Below are 14,993 nucleotides of genomic sequence, written 5' to 3'. Positions count from 1 at the left end.
GGAGGGGCATCTGCAGTTAAAACTTTTTTTAAAAGTGGGCGTGGTCCCGCCTCTAATAGGTTTAATGTGCATATCTCCTAAACCGCTAATGCTATAATAACAAAATTCACTACAACCAAATTTTTTTAGCACTTCTATTGACGGTGTGAAAATAGTTGAAATCGGGTGGCAACTCCGCCCACTCCCCATATAACGGTACTGTTAAAAACTACTAAAAGCGCGATAAATCAAGCACTAAACACGCCAGAGACATTAAATTTTGTCTTTGCAGATGGTATAAGATGACTTTATAGGAACCGCGTTCAAAATTAGTCAGTGGGCGTGGCACAGCCCACTGTTAGGTGAAAACCCATATCTTGAGATCTGCTCAACCGATTTCAATCAAATTCGGTGCATAACGTTTCATGTTTCTATGTCATAGTGCGAAAATGGGCGAAATCGGACTACAACCACGCCTACTTCCCATTTATAATTCCATCTGATTCTTTCACTTTCCACTATGCAAATCTGACAACAACTGTATCGGGATAAAACTTTGCGTGAATAATGCGATTAAAGTATGCCACCTTGTGGCCAAAAATTGTCTAAATCGAACCAAAACTGTTTAAGCCCCTAAGTACTAAATATGTGGACCCCAGTGCCTATAGTTGACCTTCTACCGAAAATATCAGTCAATCCACAAAGAAATCTCAAACGAGTATACTATTTGACTTTGCGAGAGTATAAAATTTTCGGTTACATCCGAACTTAGCCCTTCCTTACTTGTTATTATTTTTTTCCTTTAAATTGGTGCTTATTATAATCTTCCGAATGCTATTTAAGGATATGCACATCTTTTTGGCAACTCCAAATAAGAAATCTAATACAATTTTTTGTAATTAAAAAAATGTCCAACATTTTAAAATTAACACATATTTAATATTCTTAATATCTAATTTAATATTTTATTTCAATAATTATAATTCACCTGTCATATTAAAAGCGCTTACTTGAAAATTGCACAAATAGGTACAGTATGTGCAGTCAAAATTAGTGACTACAAAATCTAAACGAAAATATATATATTGTATTATATTATATATATTTAAATATATTTTGTGAATTTATGCAATTCCTTTATTTATGTATATAAAAATTCAATAGTATTCAGTTAACAGAAAATAATATAGGGAGGGACAATTCATGACGTTATTGTTATTGCAGCTCAAGATATAAAGGGATTCTAAGGATTAATTATCTGTGATCGACCTGGTTTCCGGGCGTTGTGTGATTTATTATTAATTTAAAATTTCTAAAAATTTAAATTATCATTGATTGTGGTTAGACTGGGCATACTGGCCAAGTCCTCCATACTGACGACAGCCTGATGCAGGCAAAAGTACTCCTCCACTGCGTGTTTAATAAAACGTTCATCTGAAAATTAGATTTGTTTTATATACATACATATATATAAACGAACCGTTTTTTTTTTCAAAAAAAAATTATTCGTTTAAATATTTTTTAAATTTATCTATGGATACAATATTTCTACACAAATTGTTTACCGCACAAAAATTTCAATTTTTACACAATTAAGTTGAAAACTCACCCGGATATTGATTTTCTAAAACTATAGAATGCGCCAAACGTTTTGCCAATTTTTTAAATAAAAAGCGATTAGCTATGAGTCCCGCACGCATCGGTTTCATTAAATGTTTCACCATCCATGGCGAGATACGACGAATGCAACTGCATATGAGCACTTCGTTTAGTTCAATCGATGGACTGCATGTCGCAAATTCGTCATCGCTATCGTCACCAAAAACTGTTTGAAACTTCCATTTGATGAGATCATGCCAGCGAAAATCTTCTTCCAGTAATCGACTCAATGACTCTGATAAACGACGCCGTTGCATATACAATTCACAAGGCCATAAACTGTGCCGCATATTTGAAACTGGTCGTTCAGTATGACATGATAAGGACACATGTTGCTGCGGCGAATTAACTACGTTAATTGGCGATACTTCCTTATCTGAGGAATAATTTATAGTTTGCTGATGTTTAATAGAATTTTGTTTTAAATCATGTACTAACGTTGCACTTTCAATCTCTTCCAATACACTGCGCACGTTTGGATCATCCAATTCAGAATTCGAATTGAGACCAAGTAATTCCTCTAACTCTGACTTTTCCTCGCTAAATAGTTGGTCTAATTCCTTAGCGATTTCATCATCCTGTTCTAGTCCAATGCTATTAGCATGAGATTGCAATATCGGCGTGCAATTGCTTGTTAAGGAATATGTATTTACTTCAGTCACCTCCTTAAGCTTTGCCGAGCTTGCAACATGTATAATTTTTGAAGTGTCTTTAGTCGATTCTAATTTTGAGTCTTCGCCCAAACTCTTTTGAATTTGCTCACAGCAACTTATGTCTTGTGACATTTTATTATTGCTGCTCTGAGTGGGGTGATGGTTCTTTGAAAGTTTATGTAGCGTGCGTCGCGATATCCTTGGTCTGCACATCTTATGTGTGGCTGCGACTTTAGCTACAGTTTCTTGATTGAGACGGTTTTGAAACATTTCTATTTTTTGTTCCAACGATAAACTACAAGGACTACTGGAAATATTGATCGGGGCTTCTGTTGTTGAACTTTGAGGATCATAATCAAAGGAAAACATGCTTTCGTCAGTTTGTGTCGCTTTCTGCTTATGAGTGCATAAAAGCCTATTGCCTTCATTCGCATCAATAAAACTCTTTAATTTTCCCTCTAAACGATTTTCTTGTGTATTGCGGCGAACTTCAGCTATCTAAAAAGTTAGTTGTGTATATTGATTTAATACAAATTTTCCCGTGGTGAACTTACAATCTTTAACATAGTACGTTGGTAGCGGCGTGCATGCATACAAGACTTTAATGCCCTATCCTCCAGCACACGACAGCACTCCTCCACGGCCGCCTTCTCAATCGGAAGCTCAGAGTTAGAGACCGCATCACACTTTTGAGTTATGTTTGCGTGCCAAGCCTGTACATTTTCAAGCAGTTGCTTCTCCAAATAATTACAGTAATGCTTACGAACCTTGTTAGATAATTTTTTTTACAAGTTTTTTAATATTATATGCATATTCATTTTAAGTATAAACGGCAAATTTACCATATCTGTCAAGCGGATAAATAGTTCCGAGTTGGTGTTCTCGTCGTCATTGCTGTATCCTTCAGCTTCATTATCATCATGAATGCCTTCTTCCCTGTCGAACCCAATATTATGATTAGCGTTGTAATAGTCCGTACAAATCATTTTAATATTAAATTCTAAAATATAATGCTTCTTCGTTGCATTTGCTTACTTTCCACGTTCGTATAGAATTTATTTTGACAACGAGTAGAAGAGAAATAAAAAGGAACTACAGCAAAGGAACACTTCATACATATGTATACATATACATATATACATAGAAAGAAATCATTGGACTTCTGAATTCTACTTAGTTTCTTTTAAAAATGTAACGCAATAAAATTAATAATTTCTTATATTTTGCGCTGCAAAAAGTGTAAAGTCTAGGTAATTGAAACATAATGCAAATATCAGTCATTTGTTCGAAGAGAAAGAAATTTTCCTGATTTACATAAGAATAAATGTGACCTCTCCCAAAACTTTTTGCGTTATATTTAAGAGTTGTTTATATGGACATTCTTGTGTTATTTACAAACACATGATTTGATTTCAATATTGATTAGTACCCTTCTATGTAATTTGAGGGGTATTATGAGCAGTTTTCGCTCAATTAAGTAATTCAAGGCTAGGAACACATAGGCCCGGTTTTCCATCAGAGTTAAAGTTTGGGAAAAAATTCATTAAAAAATTCCATAAATAACAACAATAATATTTGTATTTACTTTTTTATTTAAATATTGTTAAGTATATTTCGTTTTAGTATCGCACATTTTTTTATTTAAGTTGAAAAAGAAACAACGAAACGATTTATTTGATTTTCACTGATTTTTTTTTATAAATATACATAGGTATATGTGTTCCTAAATAATTAGTTAAAAATGAAATAAATATTTATAATATTCAATTTGCACGTATACATACAATTTAATACACAAATAATGAGTAACTGTAGCAAACAATTATTAACGTTTATTTTTTTAGCAAGTACAATCTAGATAAATATTTTAATCGCTTTTATTTATGTGTCCTATGAAATCAGCTAAAAAATGTAGTTGTTAGTTTAATAGTATGTACTCGTTTGAGGATGTGTTTTACGAAATTGTTAATATTCTCGTTTTACGAAATCTTTAGCATAATGAATTTCATTACAATAATTGCTCTGTCGATGCACTTAAAATCTATTTTATACAATATTAATAAATGTATTTGCAATTAGTAAATATGTAACTCCGGTAATACATTGCAAAGTATGTCAACGCTACCAACATCATTACTATCACTATTATTTTAATCCTCAATTTATTCAAAATTTGTTTGCGTTTATCAAGCTTTTCGTTTACCTAACTTCATAAGAGAATTTAATCGACGTGCTTATATATGTGTGCCTTTTTAATTTTATCAAAAGGCTTATTACAACCGAAAACTAAATAATTTAAAATTAACAATTTTTGTTGATACTCCGAATGCATGCATATTTCAAGTTTGTTCCGATAATTTGTATATTTTCTACCTCTTCAACAAAACATTTAATCTTTTATTTTATTTTGTCTGCATACATTTTCTCCCAAGTTATTTATTTAATCTATTTTCATCACTACATACATATAAAAAGGTCAGTTAGCATTAACTAATGCTTGTGTCACTCTGCTCTAAGGTTTCTTAACATTTTATTTATTCCGTACAGATGCTGGCATTTGGAGTTATTATCGCAAGTATGTATAATTTGTTTAAGGTGTGTATAATATTTGTTAGCAATCATAGCTACTTCTTTTGCTGTAACTCAGACACATATTTATTATAAAAGCCATACATTAGGAATTTGAAAGCAGCGCAGATGAAATGTTTAGTCTAAATCGACAACGCTATCATCAAATCCAAACACATTGTCTTGTTGCTGCTGGTTTCCAGTTTGACTAGCATCACTGCCGGTAATAGAGTTTGTTGGTTGTGGATCACTATTGTCGCTACTATGAGGTTCAACATTTAAGACGTCACTCTCCATAACTGTGTCGTCTGACTGTGGTACTTCTGTCATACTGCTGTCCATAATACCAACATCGGTGTTTGCCAAAACAACTTCATTTATATTTTCTTCATCGCTTAAAGATTTTCGACAGATTGGACATGTACCGTGTAGGTCCAACCACGGCACAATGCAATTTTCGTGATATATGTGCAAGCATGGCAGCCTTCGCACTATTTCATTTAAGCGAAAATCTTCCCAGCAAACTGAGCACTGTGTTTTGCGTTCCACATCCTCGGAGGTTACATGTACTTTGGGAATTTCATCTATTTTATCTTTTGGCAAAGGTGGTGGACCAGATGTTTCCATTTGATTAAGTAGTTGAGTAACAATTGTATCAATACCTTCACGACCCCAGGCATAGTCTCCAGGATTTCCCATAAAAAACATTGGTGTAGCTCCAAAGTAACCATCATCACCTCCGGAGAGAGATTGTAAAACATCAAGAAGCACAGTGTCTAAACTTCCGAGATTGGGTGGATGTACTCGACCTCCCCCAGGACCACCGCTTGCTCCGCTATTATTCCCTGAACTGCTAGCACCTCCCCCACTTCCCAACAGCATGCTACTGCGTCTATTTGCCGGACCAATGGCAATTTCTATGGGACCGTTGCGGGACATTAAAAGTGTTTCTATTTCCCCCCGTATTGCATCTAAATCAACCAAACGATTTAAGCCAAGTGCATCAGAACTACTATTGCTGGGTCCATCAGCAAAGCTTGATGTACTGCTGCTGCCACTAGCAGTAATCGGTACCGATGGTAGCTCCTCCACAAATCCACCAGAGCAATGAGGGCAGGTGAAATCTGTATTTGGAATGTTTACTTCCATACTACACACATGACAATAGAATCGAGTCGGTAGTGGCGCACGTTCATCAATCACAGCTTCGGCCATTCTGGTTTCGTTTGATGTTTCAGCCAATACAATTGAAGTAGATAAGACGTTTTCTTCTGAGCCGCCCGTAGTATTGTCCGTTGGTATGCAAGATGAAGGTGATTTTTTGTTGCTATTAATTTTTACTTTTTTAATTTAAATGTTTGGAAATCTAATTTTTTGTTTCCCTTTCAACTAAGCTATTTATTGGGACCTTGCTTATTTTCTTACGGTATTGTATTCAGTGTGCTCACTTTTAAGTTCCACTAACTTCAAGACGTCAGACAACCGTTGTCCAATACGTCGAACGATTTTGTTGTTTTTGTGTGTTGAAATTTACCGATTTTTCCTTTTTTCCATACTAAATCTTGATTTATAAATTGTTTAAAATATTACATATGAGGTTTCCCGTAATGTAATTGTAATGTTTTTTCGATGCCCAACTTGTAACGATTGATATATATTCTTAATTTAAGACTTTTATGTTATAAAGCTGAATGGAAGTTCTGCTAAAATGATCCCATTGAGTTCCACTTAGGAAGTGTTCGTAAATTATTAAACGTCAAAGTCACTGCTTACTGACCTTTTACCGAAACAATTTTTAAGAAACTTAACTATTGATTATTATTCAAATATTTAATAAAAATATTCCAAGTTCCTTCTTTTAGGTATATTTTAGTCAAACTGTTTTGACCGTGAATTAAATTAAATCGTTTTAATAATATATATTTGTTGAATGTGGCACCTCCTTATTTTAACCTCACTTTATTCTGATGAGTCGAGGCTGTCACATAGAAACAAAAAGTCATCTTGGTGTTTAGCTCAGTTTAGCTGGTTTTGTGTTGGTCATTGAAGAATATTTCATTTTCTACCTTGGGATATAATTTAATTTAAATTTATTTGGATCAGCTTGAGAAAATAGCACTGCAAAATGTCGATTATGGCTTATAACGGTGGGTGTCTCGTCGCTATGCGCGGGAAGAATTGTGTAGCTATTGCAACTGACCATCGGTTTGGTATACAAGCTCAAACAATTAGCACAGACTTTGAAAAAGTTTTCCAAATCAATCCCCGCACATTCCTGGGACTTGTTGGTTTGCAAACAGATATACTAACTGTGCATGATCGGATCATGTTTCGCAAAAAATTATATGAAGATCGAGAAAATCGGGAGATGACACCGGAACCGTTTTCTGCTATGATATCTAATTTCTTATATGAACATCGATTCGGACCATACTTCATCGAACCAGTAATTGCCGGCTTACATCCCAAAACTTTGGAACCATTTATATGTAACATGGACCTTATTGGATGTCCAAATAAGCCAGATGATTTCGTAGTTGCTGGTACTTGTTCGGAACAACTCTATGGTATGTGTGAAACATTATGGAAGGAAGATCTAGAGCCGGCAGAATTATCAGAGGTGATATCCCAGGCTATAGTTAGCGCATTTGATCGTGACGCTATTAGCGGCTGGGGTGCGACTGTTTATATTATTGAAAAGGATAAAATTACTAAAAAACAAATTAAAACACGTATGGATTAGAAATATGTTTACATTTTTATGAAATAAAATGTTTTTGAAATTAAAACAAAAATAAGAACTTTTTGAATATATATTTGTACAAGTATATGACGTTTAGTTAAAATTCTCCCATAAAAAAATCAAATGCTTTATTCGTTTTCAATAAGTACATTTAATATATTTTGCTTTTTTGGCGATTTATCAAACATAATTTTATAGACATTTAAATGTAGTTGTTGTGGCAGCGGCAGAAAACTTCCCCCAAATTATATAACATGACCGAGTTGACGGTCCTTATGATTATTGGGTAGTTCTCGACTAAATTCAATGAAAACTGTAAATCATTTTAAAATTTATTAGCCACTTCGCATGATTTCAAATGGCTTTTAATATTTTTAAAACAATACAGTTTATAATTTATATATGTATGAATTAATCATCTTTCCATTGTACACTTTTTATAGCCATTGCTAGCGCAGCTTCTTTTGTTTTTGCCCCACCTATAAATCCTGTTGAGTGTACAAAAATTAAGTCCGATATATTCGCTTCCGTTGAAAGCTCTTTATCTCGTAAGCCTCGCCAAGGTTTTGGTAAAAATTTTCGACCCAAAAAGCTGCTAGGAGAGACAGGTACGCCAGCAACTCGCCAGCTTTGTTCATTTTCTGAAAATATTACTAGTTTAGGAATACCCACAACCTTATATTCCTTCTCGAGATCAGATAAATGTTCTTTCCAAGGACAGAAACGTTCTAGTATCAAAATTTCACCAGTCTTATAAATTGATTCAGCGTGCTCTAATGCTTTCCGAACATATTCTCGTGCCTTTACCCAAGAGCTGGCCATATTTAAAACATTTTCTACAAACTCTTTGCCAACCAATTCTAGAGCAAGTTCAAAACGTTTTTGTTCAATTGCACTACCCTGTTCGTCTTCCCAAGAGGGATTTAATCTATTCACGCGGGAAGCAAGGTGTGTTGATATTTTATACAGTGGTTCAACAACATTTTCGTACATGGGAATTCCGTTATCAATAGCGTCTATTTCGCTGATAAAATTACGATATATTTGAATGAAACTCAATTTTAAATTTTCGTCGGATAATGGAGTCTTACCATATTCTCTTAAAATACATTCTATTACCCGTTCGCCATAATGAGCATAAATAAGACCAGCACTACTGAGCCTAAAACAAAAAATATTTTTTTAATGTTTTGGAATTTGAAAACTTGACGCAATAAATTACCTAATCTTGAACTCGTCCCCAAGTTCGGGACGCAGGGAACTAAGTGTTTCCGTAAAACTTTTTTGATGATGATCATACCATTTTTGTCGATGATTGAATTCGGCTCCAACATCAACAATTATATCACATTTTTCACGCAACAATTGTGCATCTCGGCTCCTAAAAATGTTAGCGTTCTTGTATTCTGGCAGTTGTTTAAGCATAAAACACGCCACCACTTCATCGCAATGAAATGTTCCACTGTGAGTGCCAATTACAGGAACATCGTTACGAGGGCGCTTAGGTGATTCACAGTCAGAACTCATTCTAAAGAAAATGTCTAATGGAGTTCTTTGAACACGATACTGAAAAACTGTATAATATATACATACGTTTATTTAGTTATTTAAAAATCAATATTTATTATATATTTTATTTACCTTGATTCCAAGCGCGTTTCGCTGCGAGGGTAATCAACTGGCACGTGAAATTGTTTGCTGTCATTTTTATTAAATGAGAGTTGCCATTTCATATTGCGTGTTTCCGAAAATACTGTAACTAAAACATAACTTAAAGTAATGTCAAAAAATTGTTATTTAGTTAAACTGTCACGCCAATGCAAAATTAATTTTCGATTGCCTATAACTGCTTTTATGCAATAGAAAGTAAAAATATTTAAAAACACTTACTATTTGCTATCTCGTTAAACTACTGCAGGTAATCAAAAATTATCTGTTAGCATGTGCGGTAACACTAAATGAGAAGTTGCCGATAGTGAGCAACAAAAGATTCCTATGTTAACAGAGTTTTATTAAAACATATGTTGGGCTACTTTGTTTACGGTGAATGTACGGGAAGACAAAATTAAGAAAAAATACATAACGTTAAGATAATTAAGCATTAATGCTAAATGATTAAACAATAAATAATTCTTAACTGATAGAAGAATTTAAACAAGTGAGGAAAACAGAGCATTTTTGAAAGCATACAAATGTATATTACTAAAAAGGACAAATTTCGTAACTTCTAGAAAGAAATTTGCGGTGCAAAACCTTCTGTCATATTTGGCGAGTCTAGCTGATTTGGTATGTTTTAAATAATTGTTTACTTCATGAGATCAATATGTATTCAAATAACATACTACATTTTCTATTTGATTTGATTGCAGTAACCGCCTACAGCGGCAAATACGCTCTAGATGAAAATAAAACATTTGGTCAGAGCATACCAAAAGAGTTTTGAAACCAACAGGCGGCCAGGTTCCATAGCTTCAATATATTCACAGAATCTAGCCAAATGACATTTAAGTCGACGCATGTTCGAAAAAGTAGAAAATCTTGCGAAAAAGAAATTTTTATTGACAGAAGAACTTGGACTAGGACGGAGACCAGAGCATTTTTGAATGCTTATATTTCTAGAAAGGAGGAGTTTCGGAATGTACGTAAAAAGAAATTTGCTATGCAGAATGTTTTGTCTGATTTGGAGAGTCAAGGTGTTTTGGTAAGTTTTGACTACTTATTTATTTGAAAATAGCTATCAGATACTTTGTAACAGCTCTACTCCTATTTTTTGTATTACAGAGCCAGACCACAACGGTGGACATGCTCTTAACAAAATTTAGAAACTTGGTAAAAGCATATAAGCAGGTAATCAACAATACCAAACGGAGAGCTGTCGCTCCATGTATAGCTCCGTTTACGGACTTGATGGATGAAATATTTTCGAATAATACAAGTATACCAAAAAAACGCTCCGTTATGTGTTGGCAACCGCCGAATAATTCGACCTCATTAAATGAAACTGGCCAAACGAATTTCGATCTGGCGGTAAAATCAGAAGAGAGTCATTCCCGAGAAAAGCAAATTTTTAGTAACAGGAGAATATGGACCACCGAAGAGATCGAAGCATTTTTAAATGCTTATATTTCTAGAAAGGCGGAATTTCGAAATAAATGTAAAAAGAAATTTGCTATGCAGAATGTGTTACATGACTTAGAGAGTCAAGGTGTTTTGGTAAGTTTTATATATACATTGAAACATATATATTGGTCATTTGGTTTCATTGCAGAGGCAGCCTACAACGGTAAATATACTCTCAACGAAATTGAAAAATTTGATCAGAGCATACAAGCAAGGCATCGACAATAACAGTCAAACAAATTCTTCATGTAAAACTCCGTATGCAAATTGGATGAAGGAAATTTTTGCAGATAACCCAAGTATTTCCAAAAACATTACCTCCAATTTGTATGAGCAATCGTTAAGCAATACGCCCACATTATCCGAGGAGCAGTTATTGCCCAACTGGTGTACAAATGTAGAAGCAGACCATAAGAAATTCCCGCGACAGTCCACCCTGTACAATCGGGATGTACACGGAAACGGACAAGGAAAGATAACTTGTCATCCTTCCCCAAAACTGTTAGGAAAATGTTCAATACCATTATCACAACAACCTCAGCCACCGATGGAGTCAAGAGATAAATCCCCAGACAAAACGCAAAAGTGTTATGACAAAAGAATTTGGACTAGGAGGGAGACCAGAGCATTTTTGAGGACATATATTTCTAGAAAGAATGAATTTAGGAAAGTAGGAAAAAAGAAGTTTGCTATGCGCAATGTACTACATGACTTGGAAAGAAAGGGGGTTTTGGTAAGTTTTAAATATTTATTTGGGTCGAGCACGTTGTAGTCTTCCTAATTGCTAATTTGTTCCAATGCAGAGTCAGACCACAACGGTGGACATGCTCTCAACAAAATTGAAAAACTTGGTCAGAGCCCACAAGCGGGCTATCGAATATAGCAGACGAACGAATACTCCTGTGATAGCTCCTTATGGCAGTTTGATGAAGGAAATTTGTAAAGATTACCCAAGTACCTGCCATAATCACACACTATCCAATGAACAGCAAAATATTGTAGAAAAATCAGGAACAACTAGAAATATAATAGATAAAGCATTCTACAACAAAGAAACTTTTGTTGACAAGAGAATATGGACTAACGAAGAGACCAAAGCATTTTTAAATGCTTATATTTCTAGAAAGGAGGAGTTTCGGAATGTTCGTAAAAAGAAATTTGCTATGCAGAATGTTTTGTCTGATTTGGAGAGTCAAGGTATTTTGGTAAGTTTTGACTACTTATTTATTTGAAAATATCTATCAGATACTTCGTTACAGTTCTATTCCTATTTTTTGTATTACAGAGCCAGACCACAACGGTGGACATGCTCTCAACTAAATTTAGAAACTTGCTTAAAGCGTATAAGCAGGTAATCAACAACACCAAATGGAGAACTGCCGCTCCATGTATAGCTCCGTTTACGGATTTGATGGATGAAATATTTTCGAACAATAAAAGTAAATCAAAAAGCAACTCCGTTATGTATGGGCAACCACCGAACAATCCGACCTTATTAAATAAAATTGGCCAAACGAATTTCCACCTGGCGGTAGAATCAGAAGAGAAACATTTACTAGATAAGCAAATTTTCAGTAGCAGGCGTATTTGGACTGTTGGTGAGACCAAAGCATTTTTAAATGCTTATATTTCCAGAATGGAGGAATTTCGAAATAAACATACAAAGAAATTCGCTATGCAGAATGTGCTACATGACTTAGAGAGTCAAGGTGTTTTGGTAAGTTTTATATATACATTGAAACATATATGCATCTATTATATTGTATGGACTTAATTGGTCATTTGGTTTCATTGCAGAGGCAGCCTACAACGGTAAATATACTCTCAACGAAATTGAAAAATTTGATCAGAGCATACAAGCAAGGCATCGACAATAACAGTCAAACAAATTCTTCCTGTAAAACTCCGTATGCAAATTGGATGAAGAAAATTTTTGCAGATAACCCAAGTATTTCCAAAAATATTACCTCCAATTTCTATGAGCAATCGTTAAGTAATACGCCCACATTATCCGAGGAGCAGTTATTGCCCAACTGGTGTACAAATGTAGAAACAGACCATAAGAAATTCCCGCGACAGTCCACCCTGTACAATCGGGATGTACACGGAAACGGACAAGGAAAGATAACTTGTCATCCTTCCCCAAAACTGTTAGGAAAATGTTCAATACCATTATCACAACAACCTCAGCCACCAATGGAGTCAAGAGATAAATCCCCAGACAAAACGCAAAAGTGTTATGACAAAAGAATTTGGACTAGGAGGGAGACCAGAGCATTTTTGAGGACATATATTTCTAGAAAGAATGAATTTAGGAAAGTAGGAAAAAAGAAGTTTGCTATGCGCAATGTACTACATGACTTGGAAAGAAAGGGGGTTTTGGTAAGTTTTAAATATTTATTTGGGTCGAGCACGTTGTAGTCTTCCTAATTTGCTAATTTGTTCCAATGCAGAGTCAGACCACAACGGTGGACATGCTCTCAACAAAATTGAAAAACTTGGTCAGAGCACACGAGCGAGCTATCGAATATAGCAGACGAACGAATACTCCTGTGATAGCTCCGTATGGCAGTTTGATGAAGGAAATTTGTAAAGATTACCCAAGTACCTGTCATAATCACACACTATCCAATGAACAGCAAAATATTGTAGAAAAATCAGGAACAACTAGAAATATAATAGATAAAGCATTCTACAACAAAGAAACTTTTGTTGACAAGAGAATATGGACTAACGAAGAGACCAAAGCATTTTTAAATGCTTATATTTCTAGAAAGGAGGAGTTTCGGAATGTTCGTAAAAAGAAATTTGCTATGCAGAATGTTTTGTCTGATTTGGAGAGTCAAGGTATTTTGGTAAGTTTTGACTACTTATTTATTTGAAAATATCTATCAGATACTTCGTAACATTTCTATTCCTATTTTTTGTATTACAGAGCCAGACCACAACGGTGGACATGCTCTCAACTAAATTTAGAAACTTGCTTAAAGCGTATAAGCAGGTAATCAACAACACCAAACGGAGAGCCGCTCCCTGTATAGCTCCATTTACGGATTTGATGGATGAAATATTTTCGAACAATAAAAGTAAATCAAAAAGCAACTCCGTTAATCCGACCTCATTAAATGAAATTGGCCAAACGAATTTCCACCTGGCGGTAGAATCAGAAGAGAAACATTTACTAGATAAACAAATTTTTAATGACAGGCGAATTTGGACCATTGGTGAGACCAAAGCATTCTTATGTGCATATATTTCTAGAAAGGATGAGTTTCTGCATGTGCGTAAAAAGAAGTTTGCAATGCAGAATGTGTTACTTGACTTAGAGAGCCAAGGAGTTTTGGTAATTTTGAAATATGTATACTATTTACGTCCTAACAGTTATCTACTACTCTAAACTTTATTTGTTATTTGGTTTTATTACAGAGACAACCTACAACTGTGCATATGCTCAAAACAAAATTTAAAAATTTAGCCAGAACTTACAAGCAGAGCATCGGCAATAAATTTCGTGTCAGTGGACCATTTGCTGATTTGATGGAGGAAGTATTTGGAGGTAATACAATTGCCACCAACGAACACATTATTTATTTGTATGGTCAACCATTGAGCAATACGTCCATAGTATCTGAGGAGGAGTCATAGGTCAATTATTCGAAAAGATATATAATATCTTTAGATATTCCGTTAAAACAACAAGCACAATATATATAATACATACAATATTTACAAAAGAAAAATATTATCTGAGGAACTTAAAGAACGCCCCACGCGTTGTTACAAAAAACCTAAAACAAAATAATGCCACACTTGAAGAAAATTAAATGTAATTGCTGGATGTTGTTGTGTAGTAATTATATCATTTAAGATTTGTACATGGTGTTTTCTTCTTTTACCGCTCAAGCCAGGGGAATCCGGGATTGAAATCACCTCACAGGTTGCAAATAATGCATTAAATAAAAAATTGAATTAACGTTTGAATTAAATTTTTTTTGTAGTCCCGAAAATATTAATTAAAAATTGTTTATGAATTTTTAATTCCAAATACCGGATTAAAAAAAAATTAATCCCAAATACGGGACTTTACCCAAAAACTGGATATAAAATTTATTTTTAATTTTTATCTCAAATACAGGATTGAAAAATATATAATCCCAAGCAAATAGTTGGAAATTTAAAAAAGATTTCGTTTTTGGGATTAATTCATCCAATTCTGGATTAAATTTTAACTTTTAAATCATTAATACTAACAAAATATTGGATTAACACAT

The 14,993-nt window shown here is 34.3% G+C and overlaps 5 protein-coding genes across 5 annotated transcripts; 2 read left to right on the top strand and 3 right to left on the bottom strand.

Moving 5' to 3' along the window:
- Positions 1-1,089: 1,089 nt before the first annotated feature.
- LOC106618233 (uncharacterized) lies at positions 1,090-3,365 on the bottom strand. Its single transcript, XM_014235886.3, has 4 exons — positions 3,134-3,365; positions 2,846-3,058; positions 1,589-2,789; positions 1,090-1,413 (listed from the first exon to the last, which is right to left on the bottom strand). Exons 1-4 carry the CDS (start codon positions 3,275-3,277, stop codon positions 1,292-1,294), a joined length of 1,680 nt encoding a protein of 559 aa, XP_014091361.1. The 5' UTR covers positions 3,278-3,365; the 3' UTR covers positions 1,090-1,291.
- Positions 3,366-3,865: 500 nt separating this feature from the next.
- Iru (E3 ubiquitin-protein ligase Iruka) lies at positions 3,866-6,596 on the bottom strand. Its single transcript, XM_014235930.3, has one exon. The coding sequence runs from the start codon at positions 6,072-6,074 to the stop codon at positions 4,998-5,000; it is 1,077 nt and encodes a 358-aa protein (XP_014091405.2). The 5' UTR covers positions 6,075-6,596; the 3' UTR covers positions 3,866-4,997.
- A 224-nt stretch (positions 6,597-6,820) lies between these two features.
- Prosbeta3 (proteasome subunit beta type-3) lies at positions 6,821-7,660 on the top strand. The gene has a single exon (XM_014235932.3). The coding sequence runs from the start codon at positions 6,985-6,987 to the stop codon at positions 7,600-7,602; it is 618 nt and encodes a 205-aa protein (XP_014091407.1). The 5' UTR covers positions 6,821-6,984; the 3' UTR covers positions 7,603-7,660.
- A 69-nt stretch (positions 7,661-7,729) lies between these two features.
- Positions 7,730-9,347, bottom strand: LOC106618252 (MYG1 protein). Its single transcript, XM_014235929.3, has 3 exons — positions 9,244-9,347; positions 8,825-9,176; positions 7,730-8,764 (listed from the first exon to the last, which is right to left on the bottom strand). The coding sequence occupies exons 1-3, from the start codon at positions 9,305-9,307 to the stop codon at positions 8,014-8,016; spliced, it is 1,167 nt and encodes a 388-aa protein (XP_014091404.1). The 5' UTR covers positions 9,308-9,347; the 3' UTR covers positions 7,730-8,013.
- Positions 9,348-9,634: 287 nt separating this feature from the next.
- Positions 9,635-14,597, top strand: LOC106618262 (uncharacterized). The gene is made up of 10 exons (XM_070107612.1): positions 9,635-9,888; positions 9,972-10,303; positions 10,384-10,815; positions 10,871-11,455; positions 11,526-11,927; positions 12,008-12,439; positions 12,520-13,104; positions 13,176-13,577; positions 13,658-14,065; positions 14,149-14,597. The coding sequence occupies exons 2-10, from the start codon at positions 10,100-10,102 to the stop codon at positions 14,365-14,367; spliced, it is 3,669 nt and encodes a 1,222-aa protein (XP_069963713.1). The 5' UTR covers positions 9,635-9,888; positions 9,972-10,099; the 3' UTR covers positions 14,368-14,597.
- The last annotated feature ends 396 nt before the right edge of the window (positions 14,598-14,993 follow it).

This window comes from Bactrocera oleae, chromosome 2 (genome assembly GCF_042242935.1).
Source record: "Bactrocera oleae isolate idBacOlea1 chromosome 2, idBacOlea1, whole genome shotgun sequence".
Taxonomy (NCBI): Eukaryota; Metazoa; Arthropoda; class Insecta; order Diptera; family Tephritidae; genus Bactrocera; species Bactrocera oleae.
Note: the sequence above shows the minus strand (reverse complement) of the source record. Positions and strands in the feature narration are given on the sequence as shown.